The sequence below is a fragment of the Schistocerca gregaria genome, chromosome 6 (genome assembly GCF_023897955.1).
Source record: "Schistocerca gregaria isolate iqSchGreg1 chromosome 6, iqSchGreg1.2, whole genome shotgun sequence".
NCBI classification, from domain to species: Eukaryota; Metazoa; Arthropoda; class Insecta; order Orthoptera; family Acrididae; genus Schistocerca; species Schistocerca gregaria.
In genome coordinates, this window is record NC_064925.1 from 501,979,589 (window position 1) to 502,006,631 (window position 27,043).

Here is a 27,043-nt window from a genome sequence, read left to right on the forward strand (position 1 = left end):
TTATATTCAACACTAACAAAACCGAATATATTATAATAATAAAACATTCGTGAAAAAGGGTAAATACTGTTAAAAGAACCATAATATGCACTGTCGCTGTATGTCACAAGTTTACAGCCAACCAGTTCAGTCGGACAACAGCTCATCTTCAGGTACATATACAGGGTGGACCATTGATAGTACCGGGCGAAATACCTCACGAAATAAGCATCAAACGAAAAAACTACAAAGAATGAAACTCGTCTAGCTTGAAGGGGGAAACCAGATGGCGCTGTGGTTGGCCCGCTAGATGGTGCTGCCATAGGTCAAACGGATATCGACTTCGCTTTTTTTAAAGAGTAACCCCCATTTTTATTTCATATTCGTGTACTACGTAAAGAAATTTGAATATTTTAGTTGGACCACTTTTTTCGCTTCGTGATTGATGGCGCTGTAATAGTCACAAACGTATAACTACGTGGTATCACATAACATTCCGCCAGAGCTGACAGTATTTGCTTCGTGTTACATTAGCCGTGTTCAAATGGACCGTTTAACAATTGCGCAAACACGACTTGATGTCTAGCTGTTGTGATCAAAATGCCGAACGGGCGTGTGCTATGTAAGCTGCTCGGTATACTGGACGACATCATCCAAGGGTCCGGACCGTTCGCCGAATAGTTACGTTATTTAAGGTTTCAATGTTTGGTTCAAAATGGTTCAAATGGCTCTGAGCACTATGCGACTTAACTTCTGAGGTCATCAGTCACCTAGAACTTAGAACTAATTGAACCTAAGTACCCTAACGACAACACACACATCCATGCCCGAGGCAGGACTCGAAACTGCGACCGTAGCGGTCACGCAGTCCCAGACTGAAACGCCTAGAACTGCACGACCACAGTTATGTAAGCTACATGTGAAACGTCAACTACGACCTGCAACAAATGATGCTGCCCAAGTAGGTGTTTTAGCTGCTGTCGCGGCTAATCCGCACATCGCTAGCAGACAAATTGCGCAAGAATCGGGAATCTCAAAAAAGTCGGCGTTGAGAATCTACATCTACATCTACATCCATACTCCGCAAGCCAACTGACGGTGTGTGGCGGAGGGTACCCTGAGTACCTCTACCGGTTCTCCCTTCTATTCCAGTCTCGTATTGTTCGTGGAAAGAAGGATAGTCTGTATGCTTCTGTGTGGGCTCTAATCTCTCTGATTTTATCCTCATGGTCTCTTCGCGAGATATACGTAGGAGGGAGCAATATACTGCTGGACTCTTCGGTGAAGGTATGTTCTCGAAACTGTAACAAACGCCCGTACCGAGCTACTGAGCGTCTCTCGTGCAGAGTCTTCCACTGGAGTTTATCTATCATCTCTGTAACGCTTTCGCGATTAGTAAATCATCCTGTAACGAAGCGCGGTACTCTCCGTTGGATCTTCTCTATCTCTTCTATCAACCCTAACTGGAACGGATGCCACACTGATGAGCAGTATTCAAGCAGTGGGCGAACAAGCGTACTGTAACCTACTTCCTTTGTTTGCAGAATGCATCTGCTTTACCGATGATCAACTTCATATGATCATTAAATTTTAAATCACTCCTAATGCGTACTCCCAGATAATTTATGGAATTAACTGCTTCCAGTTGCTGACCTGCTATATTGTACCTAATGATAAGGGGTCTATCTTTCTATGTATTCGCAGCACATTACACTTGCCTACATTGAGATTCAATTGCCATTCCCTGCACCATGCGTCAATTCGCTGCAGATCCTCCTGAATTTCAGCACAATTTTCCATTGTTACAACCTCTCGATACACCACAGCATCATCTTCAAAAAGCCTCAGTGAACTTCCGATGTCATCCACAAGGTCATTTATGTACATTGTGAATAGCAACGGTCCTATGACACCCCCCCCCCCCCCCCCCTTCGGCACACCTGAAATCACTCTTACTTCGGAAGACTTCTCTCCATTGACAATGACATGCTGCGTTCTGTTATCTACGAACTCCTCAATCCAATCACACAATTGGTCTGATAGTCCATATGCTCTTACTTTGTTCATTGAACGACTGTGGGGAACTGTATCGAACGCCTTGCGGAAGTTAAGAAACACTGCATCTACCTGTGAACCCGTGTCTATGGCCCTCTGAGTCTCGTGGACGAAAAGCGCGAGCTGGGTTTCACATGACCGTCTTTTTCGAAACCCATGCTGATTCCTACAGAGTAGATTTCTAGTCTCCAGAAAAGTCATTATACTCGAACATAATACGTGTTCCAAAATTCTACAACTGATCGACGTTAGAGATATAGGTCTACAGTTCTGCACATCTGTTCGGCGTCCCTTCTTGAAAACGGGGATGACCTGTGCCCTTTTCCAATCCTTTGGAACGCTTCGCTCTTCTAGAGACCTACGGTACACCGCTGCAAGAAAGGGGGGGGGGGGGGGGGGGGGAGGGGGCTAGTACCTTCGCGTACTCTGTGTAAAATCGAACTGGTATCCCATCAGGTCCAGCGGTCTTTCCTCTTTTGAGCGATTTTAATTGTTTCTCTATCCCTCTGTCATCTATTTCGATATCTACTATTTTGTCATCTGTAATACAATCTAGAGAAGGAACTACAGTGCAGTCTTCCTCTGTGAAACAACTTTGAAAAAAGACATTTAGTATTTCGGCCTTTAGTCTGTCATCCTCTGTTTCAGTTCCATTTTGGTCACAGAGTGTCTGGACATTTTGTTTTGATCCACTTACCGCTTTGACATAAGACCAAAATTTCTTACGATTTTCTGCCAAGTCAGTACATAGAACTTTACTTCCGAATTCATTGAACGCCTCTCGCATAGCCCTCCTCACACTACATTTCGCTTCGCGTAATTTTTGTTTGTCTGCAAGGCTTTGTCTATGTTTATGTTTGCTGTGAAGTTCTCTTTGCTGCCGCAGCAGTTTTCTAACTCGGTTGTTGCACCACGGTGGCTTACGATTTTGTTTGGCACGTACTCATCTAACGCGTATTGTACGATGGTTTTGAACTTTGTCCACTGATCCTCAACACTATCTGTACTTGAGACAAAACTTTTGTGTTGAGCCGTCAGGTACTCTGAAATCTGCTTTTTGTCACTTTTGCTAAACAGAAAAATCTTCCTACCCTTTTTAATATTTCTATTTACGCCTGAAATCATCGATGCCGTAACCGCTTTGTGATCGCTGATTCCTTGTTCTGCGTTAAATGTTTCACATAGTTCTGGTGTGTTTGTCACCGGAAGGTCTAATGTGTTATCGCCACGAGTCGGTTCTCTGTTTAACTGCTCAAGGAAGTTATTTTTCAGATAAATGCACTTAAAAAATTACACTGGGTTCCTTGTCCCTGAAACCCGTTATGAACGTTTGAGTCTCCCAGAACTATAACATGTTGGGGAGAATGCTACATCAACATCGATTGCACCTGTACCATATTTCTATGCACCAGGAATTGCATGGCGTCGACTTTGAACGTCGTGTACAGTTCTGTCACTCGGCACAAGAGAGATTACGGGACGATGACAGATTTTTTGCAGGCGTTCTACTTAGCGACAAAGCGTCATTGACCAATAGCGGTAACGTAAACTATTGGGCAACGGAAAATCCACGATGGCTGCGACAAGTGGAACAGCAGCGACCTTGGCGGGTTAATGTATGGTGCGGCTAATATGGGAGGAAGGATAATTGGCCCCCATTTTATCGATGGCAATCTACGTGGAGCAATTTATGCTGATTTCCTACGTAATGTTCTACCGATGTTACGACATGACGTTTCACGGCATGACAGAATGGCGATGTACTTCCAACATGATGGATGTCCGACACATAGCTCGCGTGCGTTTGGAGCGGTATTGAATAGCATATTTCATGACAGGTGGATTGGTCGTCGAAGCACCATAGCTTGGCTCGCACGTTCACCGGATCTGACGTCCCCGGATTTCTTTCTGTGGGAAAAGTTCAAGGATATTTGCTATCGTGATCCACCGACAATCCCTGAAAACATGCTTCAGCGCATTGTCAATGCATATACGAACATTACGGAAGGCGAACTGAGAGGAATGTCGTTACACGTATTGCCAAATGCATTGAGGTTGACGGACATGATTTTGAGCGTTTATTGCATTAATGTGGTATTTACAGGTAATCACGCTGTAACAGCATGCGTTCTCAGAAATGATAAATTCACAAAGGTACATGAATCACATTGGAACAACCGAAACAAAACGTTCCAACGTACCTACATTTCTGCACTTTAATTTTAAAAACCTACATGTTAGCACCTGTTCGTCTTAAATTGTGAGCCATATGTTTGTGACTACTACGGCGCCATCTATCACAAAGCGAAAAAGTGGTCCAACTAAAACATTCATATTTCTTTACGTACTACACGAATATGTAATAAAAAATGGGGTATCCTATTTAAAGAAACGTAGTTGATATCCGTTTGACCTATGGCAGCGCCACTAGCGGGCCAACCATAGCACCATCTGGTTTCCCCCTTAAAGCTAGACAAGTTTCGTTCTTTGTAGTTTTTTCGTTTGACGCTTATTTCGTGAGGTATTTGGCCCGGTCACTATCAATAGATCACCCTGTATACAATGAAAAAATTGATAAGTAGGTACAGTGATCACAAATAAAAAAATAGCATACATTTCTAAAATTTTCGTCACGCAGCACACTGCATGATCACAAAATTGAAGCAACCGGAAGACATGGTCGAATGCCAATGCAACATCGTAGACGGACACATACTGGCGGATGTACGACTATAAATGATTAAGACCTGCTGTTTTCTATAACAGGTAGAAGGCCTAGCAGAGAGCATCTGTGTCGCTCAAGTTTAGTGTTAAGAGTATATAAGAGGCGTGAACAACGTCAAATGTTCAGTGATCACTGTGTAGGGCATGGAGAATAGCTCTATTAGCAACTGTCAGAGATTGAAACGGGCTCCATTGTGGGGTCACCATTCGCCTGGCTGATCGATTAGTGCACTATCAAGGTTAATCCGACATTCACAAGTGCCAGTAAAAAATTCTAAAAACCGCGGTTTCTCAATTCATTATTTAGGCGAAACCTTTGAGAAAAGGGTCTTGGAAAAGATTGCTTACGAAATTCGTTGTCTCAAACCGCAACCAGCTTTCAGGAGTACAAGAGACATCTATAGCAAAACGTAGATCTCAGAAGACGCCAAAATGAGACACGGCAACTCAATCATCAGATCATAGTGTCTTTATACGGCTAAGACACTCACTTTAAATAGAAAGAGCCACAGAAAAGAAATTCGAAGGACAGAACGTTAAGCAGTTTGGGAAAATTTTAGATAGAAATTATGCTGAAAAAGGAACCGACGGACTAATAGAAAGAGCAACTATACCAATTGTTAAGCGTTCCAGCATATATTTCTACACGTAAAAACGCTAGCTAAAATTCTATGGGCATATTACAACAAGGCACCTACCCAGATAAACTAGACAGGTTGCGGAATTGTACGAAACTCTCAGTAAAAATGGTTCTATGGGACTTAACATATGAGGTAATCAGTCCCCTAAACTTAGAACTACTTAAACCTAACTAACCTACGGACATTACACACATCCATGCCGAGGCAGGATTCGAACCTACGACCGTAGCAGCAGCGTGGTTGCCGACTGAAGGGCCTAGAACCGTTCGGCCACTGCGGCCGGCAAAACTCTCAGTAAAAGAAATGTTCGTGTAAGAGAATGGATGTGTGCAGTAAAGGAATAACTGATAGAGGAAGAACTAGGAAACTATGTATAAACGACAGGAGAATATTTAGGCGGAACATTCCCGACTGGACAGTTGGCTTGGCAGAAAAACGCAAGCAAACGGCAACAGCTCAGTGTGACGAGCGGAACCGACCCCTTTCTGAGACGATGAAAGTAACAAGGGCACAACAGAACGCTAAAATAAAACTCTAAAAATACCCCGTGTTGTACATCATTTCGAATATAGATTACAATTTTGGACATGGTAAGGTATCTCGCAGATTACCAATGCGCTTGCATCACTAATTTAACCAACTCATATTTATTAGAAAATTATCATGTGGATGAAAGAAATTTCCTGTATCGAGTTATTTCGCTCTTTTACATCGACTATGATACTTCAGAATACTATTGAAAGAAGCTGATGAACCTTAAGCTATGCTCTCATATCATGCTTTGGAGGATTAGTTCACGGAAGATCCCCGGCCTTAAAAATGTTAATAATGCTGGGGATGTATTCTAAAACAAAGCAAGTACGAAAATATGAATCTCGGAAAGAAAGATAGTAAATTAGAAACAAGTAAGAATATCTTTATGGCATGAGACGAAGAGTTTCATACGATTCTGTGTAGTACATACTTATATTATGCGAAAATTTAGGTTATGATGAAAAAAGCGCGTGTTTTGCAAATAGCTTGGTTAGGAATAGGTCTAGTGCTTTCAACTGGTGTCCTGATTAACGAAAAGAGCGGAGAATGTAACAGAATGATATCACAGCAGCAATAGGCCATGTTTACTTACCCCCTGTATTGATGAGGTGGCACAGAGATTAAGACCCTAGACACGTATCGGGTGAAAAAGAGGGAATCATTTTGGCTAGGTCATCGCGAGTTTGGATACAATTCACATGACTTCGTACAATGCTTATGCGGATCAGTGATGCTGCATTCTAATGACACGCTAAATGCTAACATTCTTCCTACGTTTCCACATCTTCTTCTTCTTCTTCTTCTTCTTCACTTCACGTATCAGGAAAATTGCCTGCTATGTTATTCGATGTCTCGTAAGCAGCACTTTTTCTTCCACTGCATTTATAACTGCGAACCTTTGCCGAGAATCTTTCTTCACCCATGAGGGCTATATGTTCTTTTCATTTTCTCCCATTTTACTTTATTTTCTTCAGTTAGGTTGTACGTAGTGTTTCGCTGATGATGTTTCAGGGGTGGTAGATAAGGGTAAATGAATCAGTAGGAAGTAAGGGAGCGTGGTCCAGAAACAACCGAGTCAAAATCTATAAGCGAAGGTGAACATGGGCTCTAAAGCGCTTTACTTAAGAGCTATGAGTACTTTTTCACCTTTGGTGCTGTGAAGCACATCTCGTCCACTAACCAAGTTTGTACTTCCACGGTTTTGTAGGACTTCAGCTGGGTTTCTTTCCTGGCTTTCTCCTTCAGATTATTCACAATAGTTCCACATAAGGAAGTAAATTTATTTAATTTTTTGCCGTCACAAGGTTGTATTCGCAGGTGACGTCACATCTTAGACATTTAGAATATTTGATTTGCTTCGATATTTTATTATTCAATACTATTTTTGATCTTATTGACTGTATGCCCTCAAACGCCACCACTTCATTTTTATCTGTAGAAAATTTTAGGCGTGTTCTTAGGTACCCTGTAAAAACTTACACACTCTCATACATCCAGCTCCCTAACCTCTCTGCACGTGCCATTACCAAGGTACCTGCTCCCACATACTTTCAGCACATCCCCACTAACCGACCCCTTCTTTGGTAACATTTTCTACAAATTCTTTCTCGCTTATTCCAAAATAAAAAGTAATATTAGGATTTAGTCTCCCTTCACCGATGTCGTTATTAGAATCTGAGTACAAGGAAGGATGAGAAAGTACGTCATTACAAGACAAATAATTCAGCTTAAGCTGTTTGGGAAACCACAATACACCAACATCCGGATAACTGGAAGGGATTTCGAACTATAGTCCTCCAAATTCAAGGCCTGTGTATCGTCCACTGCACCACCTGGCTCGGTAATTTTTCTGCCTGGTAGCTCTGGGCTTTTCTGCCTGTGGTGTGACGCAGCCATCAAGCGCTTACAGGTGGCGCTTTCGCACGTAGGCACGTGAAGATCCCGGCGCTGAACGACTCGCAGTACATCGGCATGAGCGTGTACAGCGTGGTGATCACAAGCGGCATCGTGGTGGTGCTGGCCAACCTCATCTCGGAGCGTGCGACGCTCGCCTTCGTCACCATCACGGCGCTGATCCTGACGTCGACGACGGCGACGCTCTGCCTGCTCTTCCTGCCCAAGATGCTGGCCATCCTGGGTCGCGCCGCGCACGCCGACCCCATCGTCGAGAGCATGGGCCTCAAGATAGAGTGCAACACCCGCAGGTAATGCCTCCTACACTCTACCCTACTTCAGCCTTTTACCGTCGTGTTGAGCAACACGCGGCTCACGGTGTGCTTCTGCTGGGAACGCATCATCGCTGAGACGAATATTTGGTATCGACACTTCATGCCACGTACATTAGATTTGTTCCATAGACCCAACAAAAGTGATGAGTCTCGTAGGTGTGGAACATGTCAGAAAGTATAAGTATAACACCCACTACCCTGCTCATTTGCCAGGAGATTGTCAAAATAGGTGAGTATATTACAGTAAACTGGAATTGCTAATATTTACAGAATCAATACGCAGTCAGAATGAAACATAATTACGCACTTTTAATAAATTTATCATACATAAAATACCTAATTTTCGCTGTTGTGACCAAGTGCTGTCGAAGATGAGATGTAACAGACATATTTGCTTAAGCTGGTCTAACAGTCCCAGTTAAGATATTCATCTATATAGTGAAAGAAGTTGCCTATCAAAAACTCTTTCTAAACTCTGTTTAAACCGAGCTTTATCTGAAACCACTGCAGTGTCGCTGTTACTGAATGCGATACAGGTCACTGCTACCCGTGTACTCTAGCAGCATAATCAAAATATACAACAACATGCAGGTGTGTATGTATCCGTAAATTTATTTACCATTACTAGTTCGGATATCAGAACCTGAAAATCTGCACGTAACTGTTTAGTATCTAATATCCTTAATTATAAACATTATTTAAATAAAAATTGTTTATTATAACACCTTTTTAAAAAGTACTAAAAGGTATAAAATAATTTCTCCTGTCCTCAGACGGAGTCCTAATTTGTGCTCCTGAATTTTTAATAGCTATGAAAATACTTGTAGAATTTAAAACGATAAACTTGGAAGCGTGCTATAGATAATAGTGAGAAGGTGAACTATTCATGTATCCTCTTCTTCCTCTTCGTCTTGTTCCTTCTCTCTTGGGCCTTCAGTTTACATATGGTCATAATACATTTTTTTTATATTTTTACAAAATTAAATACTAATACTTTATTTCTCACTATTCTTACAAAGACACAAGACAAGCTTGTTTCTGCACCTGTCCAATTTTCAAGAGTTCCTGCTGACTTTACGTTTATAAATGTAGCGTCATAAGGAACGCTGGAAAATGGTACAAATCCCGAGACAAGTTTGTCTAGTACCTTTGTAATAACAGCAAGATAAAAAATATTTGCATCCAATTTTGTAAAAGTATAAATAAGATATTCGTGTACCAGTTATGTATTCATGGAACCGACGCTTTTCATTTTAAATTCTACAACTGTTTTCACAACTGTTAAGGATTCAAAAACACAAATTTTCTGTATTGTCTCTATAGGGTTAGAAATCTGTATGGGACTAGAAGAACTCATTTTATACCTTTTAGTCCGTTTTGAAACAAACATGTTATATTAAAAAGTTTTTTGTTTAAATAATTATTTTCTGCTCTTTATGCATGTTTGTCCGTGTCAGTCTGTATGTCTGTGTGTGTGTGTGTGTGTGTGTGTGTGTGTGTGTGTGTGTGTGTGTTTCTACCAGTAATTTTTCAATCGATTTTTGATGAGATTGCAACAGAGACATGTGGTAAATCTCAAGACTATTTCTATTTCTCGTGACCTGAGTCAACCAATAAATTGCTTCCTCCTACGATTGTCTCAGGAAAGGGTCTTGGAAACAAAAATTACAGAGGATTGACCTCACAAGGGAACTTATTATAAACCGCTTTTACCACGAAACTTTCGCAAGCGGAACAGGAAATGTAGTAACGAGCAGTAGTGCTACTAGTACCCTCCGCTACACACCAGACACGAAAGCGGGTTAATATTTCATAGTTATCAAGTTTCAGATATACTGAAAGTATCAAATATGTAGCTCATCGGGTAGTCATTTAAAATTAGTTGCAATATTTGCACCGAACAAACAGCCAAAAAAGCGACCTATAAAAAATGTGAAAAAACTTATTTGCTAACGTTTCGCAATGTAATTACAAACTACTTTCGTAATATTGTAGATAAATAGCAGTTTTAGTTTATGGTATTAATTATTTTCAACTATAAGCGGGCGACAGAAGAATTTATCCAGCATATTGATAGTTATTGTTTAAGTCTTAAATTTGTAACATAAAAGATATTTCTGGTGTATTTTTGGATGCTGATTTCCAGTAAAGTGAGTAAAACGATCAATCACAAGCAGTTTTGACACAAATTGAGGATTTCGCTGAGGTATTCAAAATGTACCCCTGTGATCATCATAAAAGCAGTATTGTTTCATGATTTTTGCAGTTTTACCTGCTACATGAAGTTGTTTTATTTCATTGTTTGTGATACAGTTACATCCCTATGGGACAGCCGTGCAAAAGACGAATAAATCTGGCCTAGTAGAACGCATAGAGTTGGGGGAAGGAATGTAGTATTCGATTCTTTGGTGGCCGAATAAGTACTCCTGCCTCTACTTCACGCAACATTTAAATTTATAAAGCAATTCATTGAAATACTAACAAAAGAGGGTAATACTTTGAAGTACGTGGGAAGCAGGTTTGCGAGGCTACCAGATGCCAAGCTGAAAAAGGGAATTTTTGTCGGTACTGGCTTTCGGGAACTAAATAACAATGAAACATTTGAAGATCAAAAGCATTGAAAGATCAGCTGCGATATTTATTAAAGAAGTTATCTAGAAGATTCTCGGTAACTACAGATACACTGATTACAAAGATATAGTATAGAAAGGAACTTGCTGTATAACGTCTAAGCATTCCCTCAGTGAGCTTGTACCAGCACATCTTGCGCTACCACGCTGCAGAAAATCTAGGTGGTGCAAGTGCAAACAGCATCATATGTTACATCAAGAGATTAAAGAAGTGGAAGAAGGTACCAAGTCCGATGCGATGGTTGCATGATAGCTGCCTATCCCTGGATACTTCACAGGGACGGCACCCAAGAAAAATTCCGAAATGAAGTTTTGAAAGGAAAAAGAAGAGACACTAAAATTGACGCCTTTGTATTACACTGAAGAGCCAAAGAAACTGGTAGACCTGAATAACATCGCGTAGAGCCCCCGCGAGCACTCAGAAGTGCCTCAAAACAACACGGCATGGACTCGAGTAACGTCTGAAGAAGTGCTGGGATGAACTGACAGCATGAATCGAGCAGGGCTGTCCATAAATACATAAGATTACGATGGGAGGAGACCTCTTCTGAACAGCACGTTGCAAGGCATCCTTGATATGCTCAGTAACGTTCATGTCTGGAGAGTTTGGAGGCCAGGGGAAGTGCTTAAACTCAGAAGAGTGTTCCTGGAGCCACCCTGTAACAATTCTGGACGTGTTGAGTGTCGCATTATCCTGCTGGAATCGCCAGTCCGTTGGAATGAATAGTGGACATGAATGGATGCAGGTGATCAGACAGGATTCTTACGTACGTGTCACCTGTCAAAGTCGTATCTAGATGTATCAAAGATCTCACTCCACTCCAATTGCACATGCCCCACACCATTGTATAGCCTCCGCCAGCTTGAGCAGACCCCTGCTGACATGCTCGATCCATGAATTCATGAGGTTGTCTCTATGCCCGTACACGTCCATCCGTTCGATACAATTTGAAACGAAACTCTTCCGAGCAGGCAACAAATTTCCAGTCCAATATCGGTGTTGACGGGCCCAGGTGAGCCGTAAAGCTTTGTGTCGTGCAGTCAAAGGGTGAACGAGTGCGTCTACACCTTCTAACGCACATATCGGTGATGTTTCGTTGAATAGTTCGCACGCCGACACTTGCCGATGGCTCAGCATTGAAATCAGCACCACGTTGCGAAAGAGATGCAATTCTGTCATTGTGAACGATTCTCTTCAGTCGTTCTTAGTTCCGTTGATGCTGAATCTTTCTCCGGCCGCAGCAATGTCGGAGATTTGATGTTTTACCGGATTTGTGATATTCGGGATTCACTCGTGAAATGGTCGTGTGGGAAAATCCCCACTGCATCGGTGGTGCTGTATCCCATCGCTCGTGCGCCGACTATAACACCAATTTCAAACTCACTTAAATCTTGATAACCTGCCATTGCAACAGCAGTAACCGATAACAGCGCCAGACACGTGTTGTGTTATATAGGTGGTGCCGACCGCAATGCCGTACTCTGCCCGTTTACATGTCTCTCTATCTGAATAGGCATGCCTATACCAGTTTATTTGGCGCTTCAGAGTAACACTGAAGGGTGTAATACTTCAACATAATGTTAGGAATGATTTATTTTGCCACATATTTTTCAATAAAAGTTTTTTAATTACACTGATCAACCAGAACATTATTACCTACCTAACAGACGGTACGTCCAACTTGGCACTGATAACAGCGGCGACGTGTCATGGCATGGAAGCAATCAGTCCTTGGAAGGTGTCTGGAGGGAGTTGGCACCACATCTGCACACACAAGTCACCTAACCCACGTAATCTCTGGGAAGTAGGGCGATGAATTCTGACGCCACGTTCAATCACATCCAAGATAAGTTCGATACAGTTCAGATTTGGTGAGCTGTGGGCCAACACATCAAATGGAACTCGCCACTGTGATCCTCGAACCACTCCATCACCCTCCTGGTCTAATGACATGACGCATTATCTTATTGAAAAATGCCACTGCCGTCAGGAAACATGATCGTCATGAAGGGGTGGCGTAGTTCCGCCGCAGTTCGCCGTCTGTCCTGTTTTACCAGTGTGCCCAGCCTACGACGTCCGACATCTGTAATGAGCGCTGGCCGTCCAGCCTCGCGGCGTCTAGACGTTGTCTCACCACGTGTTGAAGGCAGTCACCGCAGCAGTCCTCGAACATCCGAGAAGTTTGCGAAATGCTCGTGACGAACCTCCGGGCCATCACAGTCTGCCCTCGGTAAAACACAAACACAAATAGATCGCGCATCTACCCATTGTACACACGAACAGCACGATCGCTGGTATTACATGCACCGTGGGGTGTCTGAGCAGCAGTCATTTCTCGCCAGGTAATGCTGTTATCGCCTGGAAGGGGTTGTATCGATAGTAGGTCGGTGATCATAATGTTCTGGCTGATCAGTGTTTGTCATCGGTATGGATTTTCCGAATTTCATCATTACATTGTAAAAAATCCTTACATGTTACACAGAAATTCTTGGAATTTCTGAATTTAGCATACGAAAAGCATAAGGGCCACCTAAAATGATTCAAAAACTGCAAAGTATAAAAATATAGACATAGGTAATCTGACTGAAACATTAAAATTTAAAGAAAATTAACGAAGTCATTTAATGCGTAGATAAAACTGACATGAAACAATGTTTCCGCGTCTAGACGGCATATACATCAAACAATAACACAATGACCGCTTACTAAATTCTTGACGACTGGCGTTGCTAAAAATACTTACACTGTGACGCTGTCGCGGTGATACCACCTCCTTCCATATTTCTGCCTGTGTCTGCGTTTCTGGTAATGGGAAATTTTCGCTCGCATCATTGTCAGCATCTGATTGCATATATTTTTTTTCTCGTAGGTAGAGCAGATCACAGACTTCAGTTTATTGGTAGAATACTATAAAAATGCAATCAATCTCCAAAGGAGATTACTTGCGAAGTACCCGTGTAAATCATCCTACAATTTTGCTAAAGTGTATGGGAACCGTATCACATAGCGATTCCAAAGATATCAGACAAAGGCAGCAAAAATGCTGCTCAAGGATCATGGACATGCTCAAGAAACTGATCTGGCAGTCGGTTGGAGACACAAACTGCATTCAAAGTTTTAGGAACCAGTTTTAAGTAACGAATCTAAAAATATACTGCAACGCCCTAATATCTCTCCTGCAGGTAGTGCTTAAATGCTATAGTTTCTTGAGTTTCTGCGTGTAAATTTAAAATGTAGTAGCCACAGGTCTCGCGTTTTCGTTTGCGTCAGAAAGTAAACCGATTTTGTGACATATTACAAGTTCCTTATCAGGGGCAAATAATTTTGTTTCACGTGAGTGCTTTGGTAGTTAGGTTCTTGAATATCTGTGTATTACTAGATACCGTTCATACATTTTCGTCAGGGTCTACAGTAAAGTTGCGCAGCACGTGCCGATAGTCCGTTTATCTGCGTAGTTTAGTTTTCCACGGTCTTTAGTATGGATAGGTACTGCGATTGTGTGCGGGTGCGAGCCGAGTAGGTGACACATCGCTCTCAGCTCCAGGCTGTGATGGCTTCGGTTACACAGCTTGAGGCTGCAGTGGATGGGCACCACTGTTGTGGGCCTTCCGTGGGGATCCAACTGACGTCCAGCACCTCAGAGTCATCCGATCGGTCCTCACCGGTGGCCAACCCAGTTACTGCTCGCACTGAGGCTGACCTCACCTGTGGTCGAGTAGGAGGTCGTCCCAGTGCGAAGCAGGTGGCGAAAGACTTCCCAGGCGGCCGCACGTAAGGCCTCCAGGATTTGTCTGACAAACAGGTCCAGGTGCTGTCTGTGGCTGACACTGTCGCTGAGCCGGATGCTGTCGCCTATCCTGTTTCAGAGCAAACCAGTCAGCCTGCAAGATCCGGGCAATCGCAGAGGGTGGGGCTAGTGGTTCTTGGGAGCTCCAATGTTAGGCGTATTATGGGGCCTTGGCGTATTATGGGGACTTGGCTGAGAAGGAGGGTAAGAAAAACAATGTGTACTCCGAGTGCATACCGGGTAGAGTCATTCCAGTTGTGGAAAGGGTCCTCCCAGATGCCATAAAGAGCACAAGGTGCTACCAACTGCAGGTGGTTACTCACGTCGGTACCAATGATGTGTGTCACTTTGGATCAGAAGAGATTCTCTCTGGTTTCGAGTGGCTAACAGAAGTGGTAAAGGCTGCCAGTCTTGCTTCCAAGATGGAAGCAGAGCTGACCACCTTCAGCTTAACCGACAGGACCGACTGTGGATCTCTGGTACAGAACCGAGTGGAGGGTCTGAATCAGAGGCTCAGACGGTTTTGCGACCGTGTAGGCTGCCGATTCATCGACTTGCGCCAAAGGGTGGTAGGGTTTCCGGTTCTGCTGAATAGGTCAGGTGTCCACTATACGCAGGAGCTGGCTACACGGGTAGCATGGGCTGTGTGGCGTGGCCTAGGTGGTTTTTTAGGTTAGAGGGTCTCGGGAATACACAAGAAGGGCTTCAGCCACAAAAGGTGCAGGCCACACACAGGATGAACGTAGATAAGGGAACCATTGGTATAACAGTTGTAAATATTCGTAGCTGCGTTTGGAAAGTACCAGAACTCCAACCACTAATAGAAAGCACTGATGCTCAAATCGTCATAGGCACTGAAAGCTGACTAAAGCCGGACATAAGCTCAGCTGATATTTTTGAGAAGAACCTAACGGTGTTCCGAAAGGATAGGCTAAACACGGTTGCCCGTGACATGTTTATTGGTGTCACAAGTAGTTTAACTTGCCGCGAAATTGAAGTAGATACTTCCTGTGAGTTAGTATGGGCAGACGTCATTGTTGGCAACCGGCATAAAATAATAATTGGATCCTTTTACCGACTTTCCAGTTCAGATGATACAGTGTCTGAAAGGTTCAAAGAAAACTTGAGTTTGATTTCAAACACGTAACCGACTCATATTATAATAGTTGGGGTGACTTTAATTTACTCTCTATATGTTGGTGGAAAAACATGTTTAATTCCGGAGGTACCCATAAAATATCATCCGAAATTGTGCTAAACGCATTCTCTGAAAATTATTTGGGGCAGTTAGTTCATGAACCCACGCGAATGGTAAACGTTTGTGAAAACACACTTGATCTCTTGGCAACAAATATCCTGAGTTAATAACGAGCATCAAAATCGATTCAGGGATTACTGAACACATGGTTGTCGTAGCGAGATTGAATATTGTAATCCCGAAATCCCCCAAAATAAGCGAAAAATATACCTATTCAGAAAAGCAGATAAAAATTTACTTTACGCCTTCCTGAGAGACAATCTTCACTCATTCCTAATTAATAATATAAGTGTAGACCAGTTGTGGCTTCAATTCAAAGAAATAGTATCGGCAGAAATTGAGAGATTTATACTAAATACATTAATAAACGACGGAGCTGATCCTCCATGGTACACAAAACGGGTTAGAACGCTATTGCAGAGAAAACGAAACAAACATGCCAGGTTTAAACAGACGCAAAATCCCCAAGATTGGCGATAATTTGCAGAGGCTCGAAATTTAGCGCGGACTTCAATGCGAGATGCCTATAACAGTTTCCACAACGAAACGTTGTCTCAAAACGTGACAGAAAATCCAAAGAGATTCTGGTCGTATGTGAAGTATGTTATCGGCAAGAAACAGTCAATGCCTTCTCTGCACGATAGCAATGGAGATACTATCGAAGACAATGCTGCCAAAGGAGAGTTACTAAACACAGTCTTCCGAAATGCCTTCACAAAAGAAGACGAAGTAAAGATTCCAGAATTCACACCAAGAACAGCTGCCAGCATGAGTAACGTAGAAGTAAATATTCTCGGAGTGGTGAAGCAACTTAAATCATATAATAAAATCAGGTCTTCTGGTCCAGACTGTATACCAATTAGGTTCCTTTCGGAGTATGCTGGTGTATTAACTCCACACTTAATAATCATATACAACCATTCGTTCGACGAAAGATCGGTACCCAAAGACTGGAACGTTGCACAGGTCACACCAATATTCAAGAATTGCGTGCTTATGAAATATCGTCTCAGTTATGTGACTGGATTTGTGATTTCCTGTCAAAGAGGTCACAGTTCGTAGTAATTGACGAAAGTCAAAGAGTAAAACAGAAGTGATTTCTGGCGTTCCCCAAGGTAGTGTTATAGGCCCTTTGCTGTTCCTTCTCTATATAAACTATTTGGGGGACAATCTGAGCAGCCGTCTTTGGTTGTTTGCAGATGACGCTGTCGTTTATCGACTAACAAAGTCAGCAAAAGATCAAAACAAACTGCAAAACGGGTTAGAAGAAATGTCCGAATGGTGCGAAAAGCGGCAGTTGACCCTAAATAACGAAACGTGTGAGGTCATCCACATAAGAGCTAAAAGGAACTCTTTAAACTTCGGTTACACGATAAATCAGTCTAATCTAAAAGCTGTAAATTCAACTAAATACCTAGGTCTTACCAATACTAACAATTTAAATTGGAAGGAACACATAGAGAATGTTGTGGGGAAGGCTAACCAAAGACTGCATTCTATTGGTAAGACACTTAGAAAATGTAATAGACCTACTAAGGAGACTGCCTACACTACGCTTGTCCGTCCTCTATTAGAATATTGCTGCGCGGTGTGGAATCCTAACCAGACAGGACTAACGGAGTACATCCAAAAAGTTCAATGAAAGGCAGCACGTTTTGTATTATAGCGAAATATGGGAGAGAGTGTGACAGAAATGATACAGGATTTGGGCAGGACATCATTGAAAGAAAGGCGTTTTTCGTTGCGACGGAATCTTCTCACGAAATTCCAAACTTTCTCCTCCGAATGCGAAAATACTGGGTGTCCATAATGAGACTCCAATATTTGAACTCATAAAATCTGAGGGGAAACACAATTTATTGACGAACAAATACAGGGAAATCATACAGCAGCTCATCAAGTTTTCATACACAGGTGGACGGTTCAGTACACTTGAACATGGGTGCCCATGGAAGCGCAAAGAATATCAAGTCTATAATCGATTTCGTGCCTTGTGTTGCGGAGTATCTGTTCTGTGACAGAGTTGATGACAATTCTTATGCGCTGTTTCAGGTCTTGCATGTCCTTTACTGGTGTAGCGTATACCCGGTCTTTCACATAACTCCACAAGAAGAAATCGAGGTGGGTTATGTCGGGCGAACGTGGCGGCCAAGGAATTGGATATCCACGGCCAATCCATCGTTGCAGGAATGTGTCATTTAGAAGTTTTCAGACATCAAGGCTCCAATGGGGTAGTGCACCGTCCTGTTGAAACATCACATTGGCTGCAGGTCTGTTATCTGTGACACTGCAAATTGTTCCAACATGTTCAGGTAGATGGCTCCATCCACAGTCGGCTCCTGAAAGAGAAACGGCCCATCAATGCGATTTATCATCAAAGCACACCACACATTAACTTTCGGACTGTCGCGCATGTGTTCCCTAGGTGCATGTGGATTTTCGGACCCCCAGATGCGCACATTGTGACGATTGACAGCCCCTGACATATGAAAGGTTGTCTAGACAGTAAACATTACGCGTGATAAAAGTGATAAAAACGTCGCGTCCGCGGCAATATGATCTAACACGACACATGCAAATTCTTCTCGCTTTGGTCGATCATCAGGCTTGATTTCTTGCACAACCTGCACTTTATATGCGTACGAACGTAATCGCTGACGAAGCACTTTGTGCACTGTTGAACGTTTCATACGAAGTTCTCGTGCTGCCTATCGCACTGACTTCTGTGGACTTTGTTCGAATGACCACCGCACTTGTTCCACAAGATGTTCGCTGCTCCCAGGCTTACCACCACCTTGCCCTTTCACAACACTCCGAGTAGCCAAAAACTTATCACACCACTTCTTTAAAGTCTTGAACGATGGGGGCACTTTGTTGTAAACTCGAGGAAAGTTTCTTTGCACCTGGTTCGCCGATTTTGTCTGTGCATACCACCAGACCACTTGTGCACGCTCCTTCATATCCTCCATTTTGCTAAAACAATTGATTGTAGCTCCACTACGGCCACTTGGCGTATCAAATTTGCACACCACAAACTTGTTGAGTTGCTCTGTCTGCCCCTTCAGGATTCACAGGTCCACCATCTGAAATGAGAATTATATAGGATATTAAAATGTTGGAGTCTCATTGTGGACACATTGTATTTTGTTGACACCGACCTACATAGGGAGGAACGATCACCCGATTAAGTAAGGGAAATCAGAGCTCGTATGGAAAGATATAGGTGTTCATTCTTTCCGCGCGCTATGCGAGACTGGAATAATAGAGAATTGGGAAGTTGGTTCAATGAACCCTCTGCCAGGCACTTAAATGTGATTTTCAGCGTATTCATCTAGATGAAGATGTAGATGTAGGTATTGCGCAGGCAAGATAAATGGCAGGGTACACAGAGGCGTTCAAACAGTCATTCTTCCCGCGCTCCGTACGTGGCTGAAACGGGAAGCAGCTCCAAAAACTGGTACAGTAGGAAGCACCCTCTGCCATTCACTTCATAGTGGTGCACAGAGTATGGATGTAGATGTCGAAGTTGATGTACTTTTCGAACTGTCGCTGTTTTGACCTCTCCCTGTATATACACTCCTGGAAATGGAAAAAAGAACACATTGACACCGGTGTGTCAGACCCACCATACTAGCTCCGGACACTGCGAGAGGGCTGTACAAGCAATGATCACACGCACGGCACAGCAGACACACCAGGAACCGCGGTGTTGGCCGTCGAATGGCCCTAGCTGCGCAGCATTTGTGAACCGCCGCCGTCAGTGTCAGCCAGTTTGCCGTGGCATAAGGAGCTCCATCGCAGTCTTTAACACTGGTAGCATGCCGCGACAGCTTTGACGTGAACCGTATGTGCAGTTGACGGACTTTGAGCGAGGGCGTATAGTGGGCATACGGGAGGCCGGGTGGACGTTCCGCCGAATTGCTCAACACGTGGGGCGTGAGGTCTCCACAGTACATCGATGTTGTCGCCAGTGGTCGGCGGAAGGTGCACGTGCCCGTCGACCTGGGACCGGACCGCAGCGATGCACGGATGCACGCCAAGACCGTAGGATCCTACGCAGTGCTGTAGGGGACCGCACCGCCCCTTCCCATCAAATTAGGGACACTGTTGCTCCTGGGGTATCGGCGAGGACCATTCGCAACTGTCTCCATCAAGCTGGGCTACGGTCCCGCACACCGTTAGGCCGTCTTCCGCTCACGCCCCAACATCGTGCAGCCCGCCTCCAGTGGTGTCGCGACAGGCGTGAATGGAGGGACGAATGGAGACGTGTCGTCTTCAGCGATGAGAGTCGCTTCTGCCTAGGTGCCAATGATGGTCGTATGCGTGTTTGGCGCCGTGCAGGTGAGCGCCACAATCAGGACTGCATACGACCGAGGCACACAGGGCCAACACCCGGCATCATGGTGTGGGGAGCGATCTCCTACACTGGCCGTACCCTCTGGTGATCGTCGAGGGGACACTGAATAGTGCACGGTACATCTAAACCGTCATCGAACCCATCGTTCTACCATTCCTAGACCGGCAAGGGAACTTGCTGTTCCAACAGGACATTGCACGTCCGCATGTATCCCGTGCCACCCAACATGCTCTAGAAGGTGTAAGTCAACTACCCTGGCCAGCAAGATCTCCGGATCTGTCCCCCCATTGAGCATGTTTGGGACTGGATGAAGCGTCGTCTCACGCGGTCTGCACGTCCAGCACGAACGCTGGTCCAACTGAGGCGCCAGGTGGAAATGGCATGGCAAGCCGTTCCACAGGACTACATCCAGCATCTCTACAATCGTCTCCATGGGAGAATAGCAGCGTGCATTGCTACGAAAGGTGGATATACACTGTACTAGTGCCGACATTGTGCATGCTCTGTTGCCTGTGTCTATGTGCCTGTGGTTCTGTCAGTGTGACCATGTGATGTATCTGACCCCAGGAATGTGTCAATAAGGTTTCCCCTTCCTGGGACAATGAATTCACGGTGTTCTTATTTCAATTTCCAGGAGTGTAGATCATCCTTCTGAAGCGACACTAGCAGTTTGCAATGTATCGGGTGTCTCTTTCTATGATTCTAATTATATAGAGTATATGACCACGAATGGCGTTACAACGTGGCTCTTCCTCGGCCCCTTTATTTCTTGGTGTCTCAACTTAAGAAGTGCGTCTCGTTCCAATGTGCTTGAATTTCAAAGCTGATGCAGTGCTTTTACGGACCGTAGTACAGAAAATGAGGACACATTTCCACCCTCAACGCATATATTCCTGGCTAATGTAGCACGCTTTTCTCCCTCCGATTCGTTTCATGTATTGTGACTGCACTCACTCTTCGTACTGGACATAGTCTGACATGAAATAAACCCTAATAATATCGAAAAAAAATTACTAACGAAATTTCTGTTTAGGCAAAGCGAGACGCCAGCACCAGTAACTTTCAAAACTTCACGGTTACATTTAACAACTGCGCGCTTTTGTTTTTCTTGCGGCAACGTGGCTTCTGCTAGCTGCTCAGGCATCGTCCATCAATGGATGGCTTTTTGTGTCGCTAGGCAATGAAACAATGCTACCGAGCAGTCATTAGCAAAGACTAGCTTCCCAGACTAACGGATGTTTTTTCCCAGCTGTTAACCACCTCCTCTCTCCAGTTAAGTCAGCGCACTGCTACATTTGAAAGGAAACTTTCACTTATTGAAACTGTGGAATATATATCGTAGCAGTACTCGAACTCTTTATGTGTCCTTTGTGCCATTACAACGGACTGAGTGACTTGAAACGCCTGCCTCTCATTATATTTGCCACATTACTGCTTTTGTTCGACAAGTGCACATGTAACTATCACATTTTACAGAAGCGCAGAGCTTTTTAATATTCCGACCCTGTTGTGAATATGAAGTCATTGATTGATAATTTTTTGCTTAACTTCTTAGTCGCTATGCTACAGCAACAGAACTGACTCTAGGGGCACACAATTGTAAGTAATCACAAAATAAAAAGTATAGTAGGCAGCTTAACCCTACATTTTGGGATCAGTTGTTATGTAGATTAGCACAAGGTAGGAACAGACAGAGAACGGATAAATTTCATTAGTTCTCGTTAAATAACTGATATGTCCTTAATTTACAGACAAAATATTGCAAAACAAAGTTGTTTCCCAATGTCTTACTCGTGACTATTAATGGGCAATTACCAGATTCTGATCTCGACTAAAAATGGACGCAATGTAATTGTAAAGCAAGATACACAATTCAATATAAATTTATGGTTTACGTACAAGATCCACTCAGTGCTTATTTCCATATGAAAAAATTGTTGAACCATCTATAGTTTCATAATTAGTTCCAAAGCGGTCTGCCGAATCAAAAATTCAAATAATATTTGGGCCAGCTTTCTGTGTGACAAGTTGTTTCTACGTATTATATGACAAAGCTGTTATAAAGAGTTTACACCTCCATGAAAAATACTTACAGAATGGTTATTGTTAAACTTTCGTTACATTAGAGGGTCACCATGAGAAACGAGTGGTCGTAAGACAGTGAAACTTTGTGGAAACCTTTGTAACAACATACGGGTGAGAGGTAACGAATAAACCAGTGGAAGGAACACGTTTTAATTTCCACATCAAGGGTCACGTTTGGTAACTTCATGCCATGTTTTCTTCCAAGTGACAAAAGTTACTCAATGTGACGACCATCTGCATCCATGACAGCCTGGAAGCGCTCTAGAGATACCATTTCACAATCATTCGCAGCAGTTTTCGAACGGTGGATTATGGAATGGTCAGCTGTGGTGGCAAAGCTCGTGCACTGCCTGAAGATCGCACTGGGACCAGCATTCTCACCATGACAACAGCAACGCCAACAATTTGTGTCGCAATTGGCATTTGGGCCTCTCCAGGAGCATTTCCCACATCTCCAGTTATTTTAAACTTCCTAATCCTGTTCTTCAAGGCCGGTGTGGAAAGAGGAGTTCTCCGTATCCCTTGAATGCGTTAAAAGTCGCGAAGAGAAACAGAAATGTTGCTGTTGTTTTTATAAAACAGCTTTAAGGTTAAAGCCCTTTTCACCTTTCCCAGAACAATGTTGAATGTCTACAAGTGTAATGCACCGCCCTATCAGTCCCTGCTCCATCTGCCCATCCGTAAGGAAATGCGTATTTTTGTCACTAAACGCATTTAGTTGTGTCGCTCCAAAACGTGATCAATGGCGCGTAATGAAACGAATTTAGAATCTGGCTTGCTTTCTAAATCTAAAAACATTTAGTCACAAAAGACGTTGATTTTACTTATGGTATTTTACTTCCTATTTTTGCTCACATACCGAAATTTTTTTTGCATATTTTTGGGGTATTCCCTCGTTTGGTAATGTTGTTTGTTGCGCTTTGCAGCAGATTAGGCAATGCTTCCTTGCAACCACTGTTGATATTTTATATCAATAAAATGAATCGCTTTTGGTGACACGTTTTAGTAATTTGCACAGATAATTTTAAAGTACTATCAATACATATGTATTAATAACGTGGGAAGTACTTCGTATTTGTAAATTTGAATAAATCAACATTGTTGAGTTAGAGAGTGTCCTTATCCTGTTTCCAGAATAGCTTATAAAACGTTCTCGGTACCTTTTCGCAAATGATATTAGCGTCCAAACATTATGTGACCAGTATGTGGAATAGGCTGAATTGGGGATCCTTCGAAAACACTGTATTGTGCTACCTGACGACTCCCTCGTCGTCTTTCAGCTGTCCGTTACGCTCTGAGGTATTGGTAATTACTGAACAGTGGTAGGTGACACAATGGCTAGCGTGCCATTGGTACATCTAGCAGTAACAGCCGTCGAACATTTAATAAAGACAGGTCCACACTTGTAGACGTGCAGTAAGAACGAGCCATTACCGAGTGAGGTTCAGTCAGACCTGGTGGAAAACATGGAAGACGCTGTGATCACATTGTGTGGTTCAGTACTCGCTTGTCGCTGTTCGGGATCCAAATCTATCCTCTAGTTGCAAAAGTATCAGGAGACCTATTAAAGGAAATTAATATGGAATTACAATAAAATGAATACCCCCAGCTGAATACAGGCGCTGATAGAAGTCAACAGAGACAGTTGAAAATGTGTACCTATGTGTACCTCGACCGGGACTCGAACCCTGGATCTCGTGCTTACATGGAGACGCTCTCTCGCGAGTAATGAGTATGACGGGCAGTGGCACTATGAATATAGTGCGGGACGGACAATAAGCTGCGAATGTGGGTCTCACGGGAGGTGTGGCATAGATAAGTCACTGCAGTCGCACTAGCCTCTCTGTCCTCGGTGGCTAAGATGGATAGAGCGTCAACCATGTAAATAGGAGATCCCGGGTCCGAGTTCCGGTCGGGGCACTCATTTTCAACTGTCCCCGTTGACTTATATCAACACCTGTGTGCAGCTATGGGTATTCATTTCATTGTAATTTCATTCTAACGAGCTGCATGGGCACCGATGGCATCTGATCATTCGGCCCATCTTCATATGTAAATTAGTATGGTGTGTGTCTCCGTCCGCCACCTTCTTGGGCTGTTGAACTTTGATGGGACACTTTCAGTGAGGTATCTGAATGTCTGTGGAGAAACGGCAGCCCATTCGTTCTCAACTGCCGAAACTACTGAAGGTAGTGTGATGCTGGACGCTGAGGTGTAGACTGAAGTTGATGCTCCGTCCCAGACGGCTTCTGCTGGGTTCAGATACGAAAGTCATTGACCACAAAACCATTGCCTCAGAAATGCCGCTTTATGACAGAGTCCATTGTCGTGTTGATATACATAATCATTGTCCCCATCACCTCCGAAATGTTACCTACTGTAGACAGTCCACAACACTTGTAAAATATGTTCATATCCTTGCGTGGAGGGTAAAAATCGTAGAGGGAGACCAAGAGACGAATACACTAAGCAGATTCAGAAGGATGTAGGTTGCAGTAGGCACTGGGAGATGAAGAAGCTTGCACAGGATAGAGTAGCATGGAGAGCTGCATCAAACCAGTCTCAGGACTGAAGACCACAACAATAGCAATCCTTGCGTATTTAGTGTTTTCTTAAGCACAATAACGGAACCATAATGTACTCATGAAAAACTCCCCCATCCCGGTAACATCACCTCCTCGATACTTTCACTATTGGAACTACACATGATCACAGGTAACGCTCTCCAGTAGGATTTCTGCAGAAATTTCTGCGTGGTTCATCACTCCAGGTAACTCGTTTCCAGTTGTTCACTGTCCATTCGTGTCCGACTGTACACCATTTCAAGCGTCACTTAGCATTCACAACGGAAGTGTTTAAGAGAATCTGGTCGACTACTGTACCCCATTGTTTTTTAATTCCCTACACACGGTCGTTGTGCTAGGTGGATTCCAGAAAGAATTTTGGAACTCACTCTACCGATGTTGTGCGAATTTTACAAAGACCCTCCGTAATATTCCACTGTCTCTATCCAACAGTACATAAGATCTGCTTGGTCTTGGTTGAGCTGTGGCTGTTACTTCTTGATTTCACTCGACAATCACGTCTACAGTCAAACTGGGGCACTTCAGGACAGTTGAAATGTCTCTGGTGGATTTGTTACGAAGGTTATATTCCAGTGACGAGTGTAAGTTCAACATCATTCAGGACTCCTGACGGATCTGTGCTGCGGTTACTCCGTCACTGCTGACAGTACAGCGCACCCCACCTCCGTTTATCCAGGCGAGTCTGCCTCTCGCGACATCTGGTGCGAAACTCCGCTTTACGTCAGATCTGATAATATACCTATCGCTGTCGTACCAGCATATCTTCGGAAGTCACGATTTGAAAATCTGTTTTCTTGAGACATATACTTGGCCCATTATGAAGTCACCCACTAATATTGAACCCTTCGACGTGAACGTCATGTACTTTACTTCCTTTGCCGTTTCCACCTCTTGTTATTCGTCGCCAGGAACAGTTTGGCTTAGCACTAACCTTCTTAGTTCTCAGGGTGCAGAGGATGCCTCTGTGCCTCCTCACAGTTTAAATAATTTTTGCCGTGTGGTTTTAGGCGCTACAGTCTGGAGCCGAGCGACCGCTACGGTTGCAGGTTCGAATCCTGCCTCGGGCATGGATGTGTGTGATGTCCTTAGGTTAGGTTTAATTAGTTCTAAGTTCTAGGCGACTGATGACCTCAGAAGTTAAGTCGCATAGTGCTCAGAGCCATTTGAACCTTTCTATAAATAATTTAGTCGCTAGTACACATTTTCTTCAGCATGTGTTCATTGTTGTTGTTGTGGTCTTCAGTCCTGAGACTGGTTTGATGCAGCTCTCCATGCTACTCTATCCTACTGCAACCTACATCCTTCTGAATCTGCTTACTGTATTCATCTCTTGGTCTCCCTCTACGATTTTTACCCTCCACGCTGCCCTCCAATATTAAATTGGTGATCCCTTGATGCCTCAGAACATGTCCTACCAACCGATCCCTTCTTCTTGTCAAGTTGTGCCACAAACTTCTATTTTCCCCAATCCTATTCAATACTTCCTCATTAGTTGTGTGATCTACCCATCTAATCTTCAGCATTCTTCTGTAGCACCACATTTCGAAAGCTTCTATTCTCTTTTTGTCCAAACTATTTATCGTCCATGTTTCACTTCCATACATGGCTACACTCCATACAAATACTTTCAGAAATGACTTCCTGACACTTAAATCTATACTCGATGTTAACAAATTTCTCTTCTTCAGAAACGATTTCCTTGCCATTACCAGTCTACATTTTATATCCTCTCTACTTCGACCATCATCAGTTATTTTGCTCCCCAAATAGCAAAACTCCTTTACGACTTTAAGTGTCTCATTTCCTAATCTAATTCCCTCAGCATCACCCGACTTAATTCGACTACATTCCATTATCCTCGTTTTGCTTTTGTTGATGTTCATCTTATATACTACTCTCAAGACACTGTCCATTCCATTCAAATGCTCTTCCACGTCCCTTGCTGTCTCTGAAAGAATGATAATGTCATCAGCGAACCTGAAATTTTTTATTTCTTCTCTATGGATTTTAATACCTACTCCGACATTTTCTTTTGTTTCCTTTATTGCTTGCTCAATATACAGATTGAATAACATCGGGGAGAGGCTACAACCCTGTCTTACTCCCTTCCCAACCACTGCTTCCCTTTCATGACCCTCGACTCTTATAACTGCCGTCTGGTTTCTGTACAAATCGTAAA

The 27,043-nt window shown here is 43.3% G+C and overlaps 1 protein-coding gene across 1 annotated transcript in view; it reads left to right on the top strand.

Moving 5' to 3' along the window:
* LOC126278518 (uncharacterized) overlaps window positions 1-27,043 on the top strand; it is an 867,389-nt gene that overhangs the window by 758,407 nt on the left and 81,939 nt on the right. Inside the window, exon 15 of the mRNA XM_049978683.1 lies at window positions 7,862-8,137. Coding sequence (XP_049834640.1) covers window positions 7,862-8,137 — 276 coding nt within the window. The remainder of the gene's footprint in view (window positions 1-7,861; window positions 8,138-27,043) is intronic.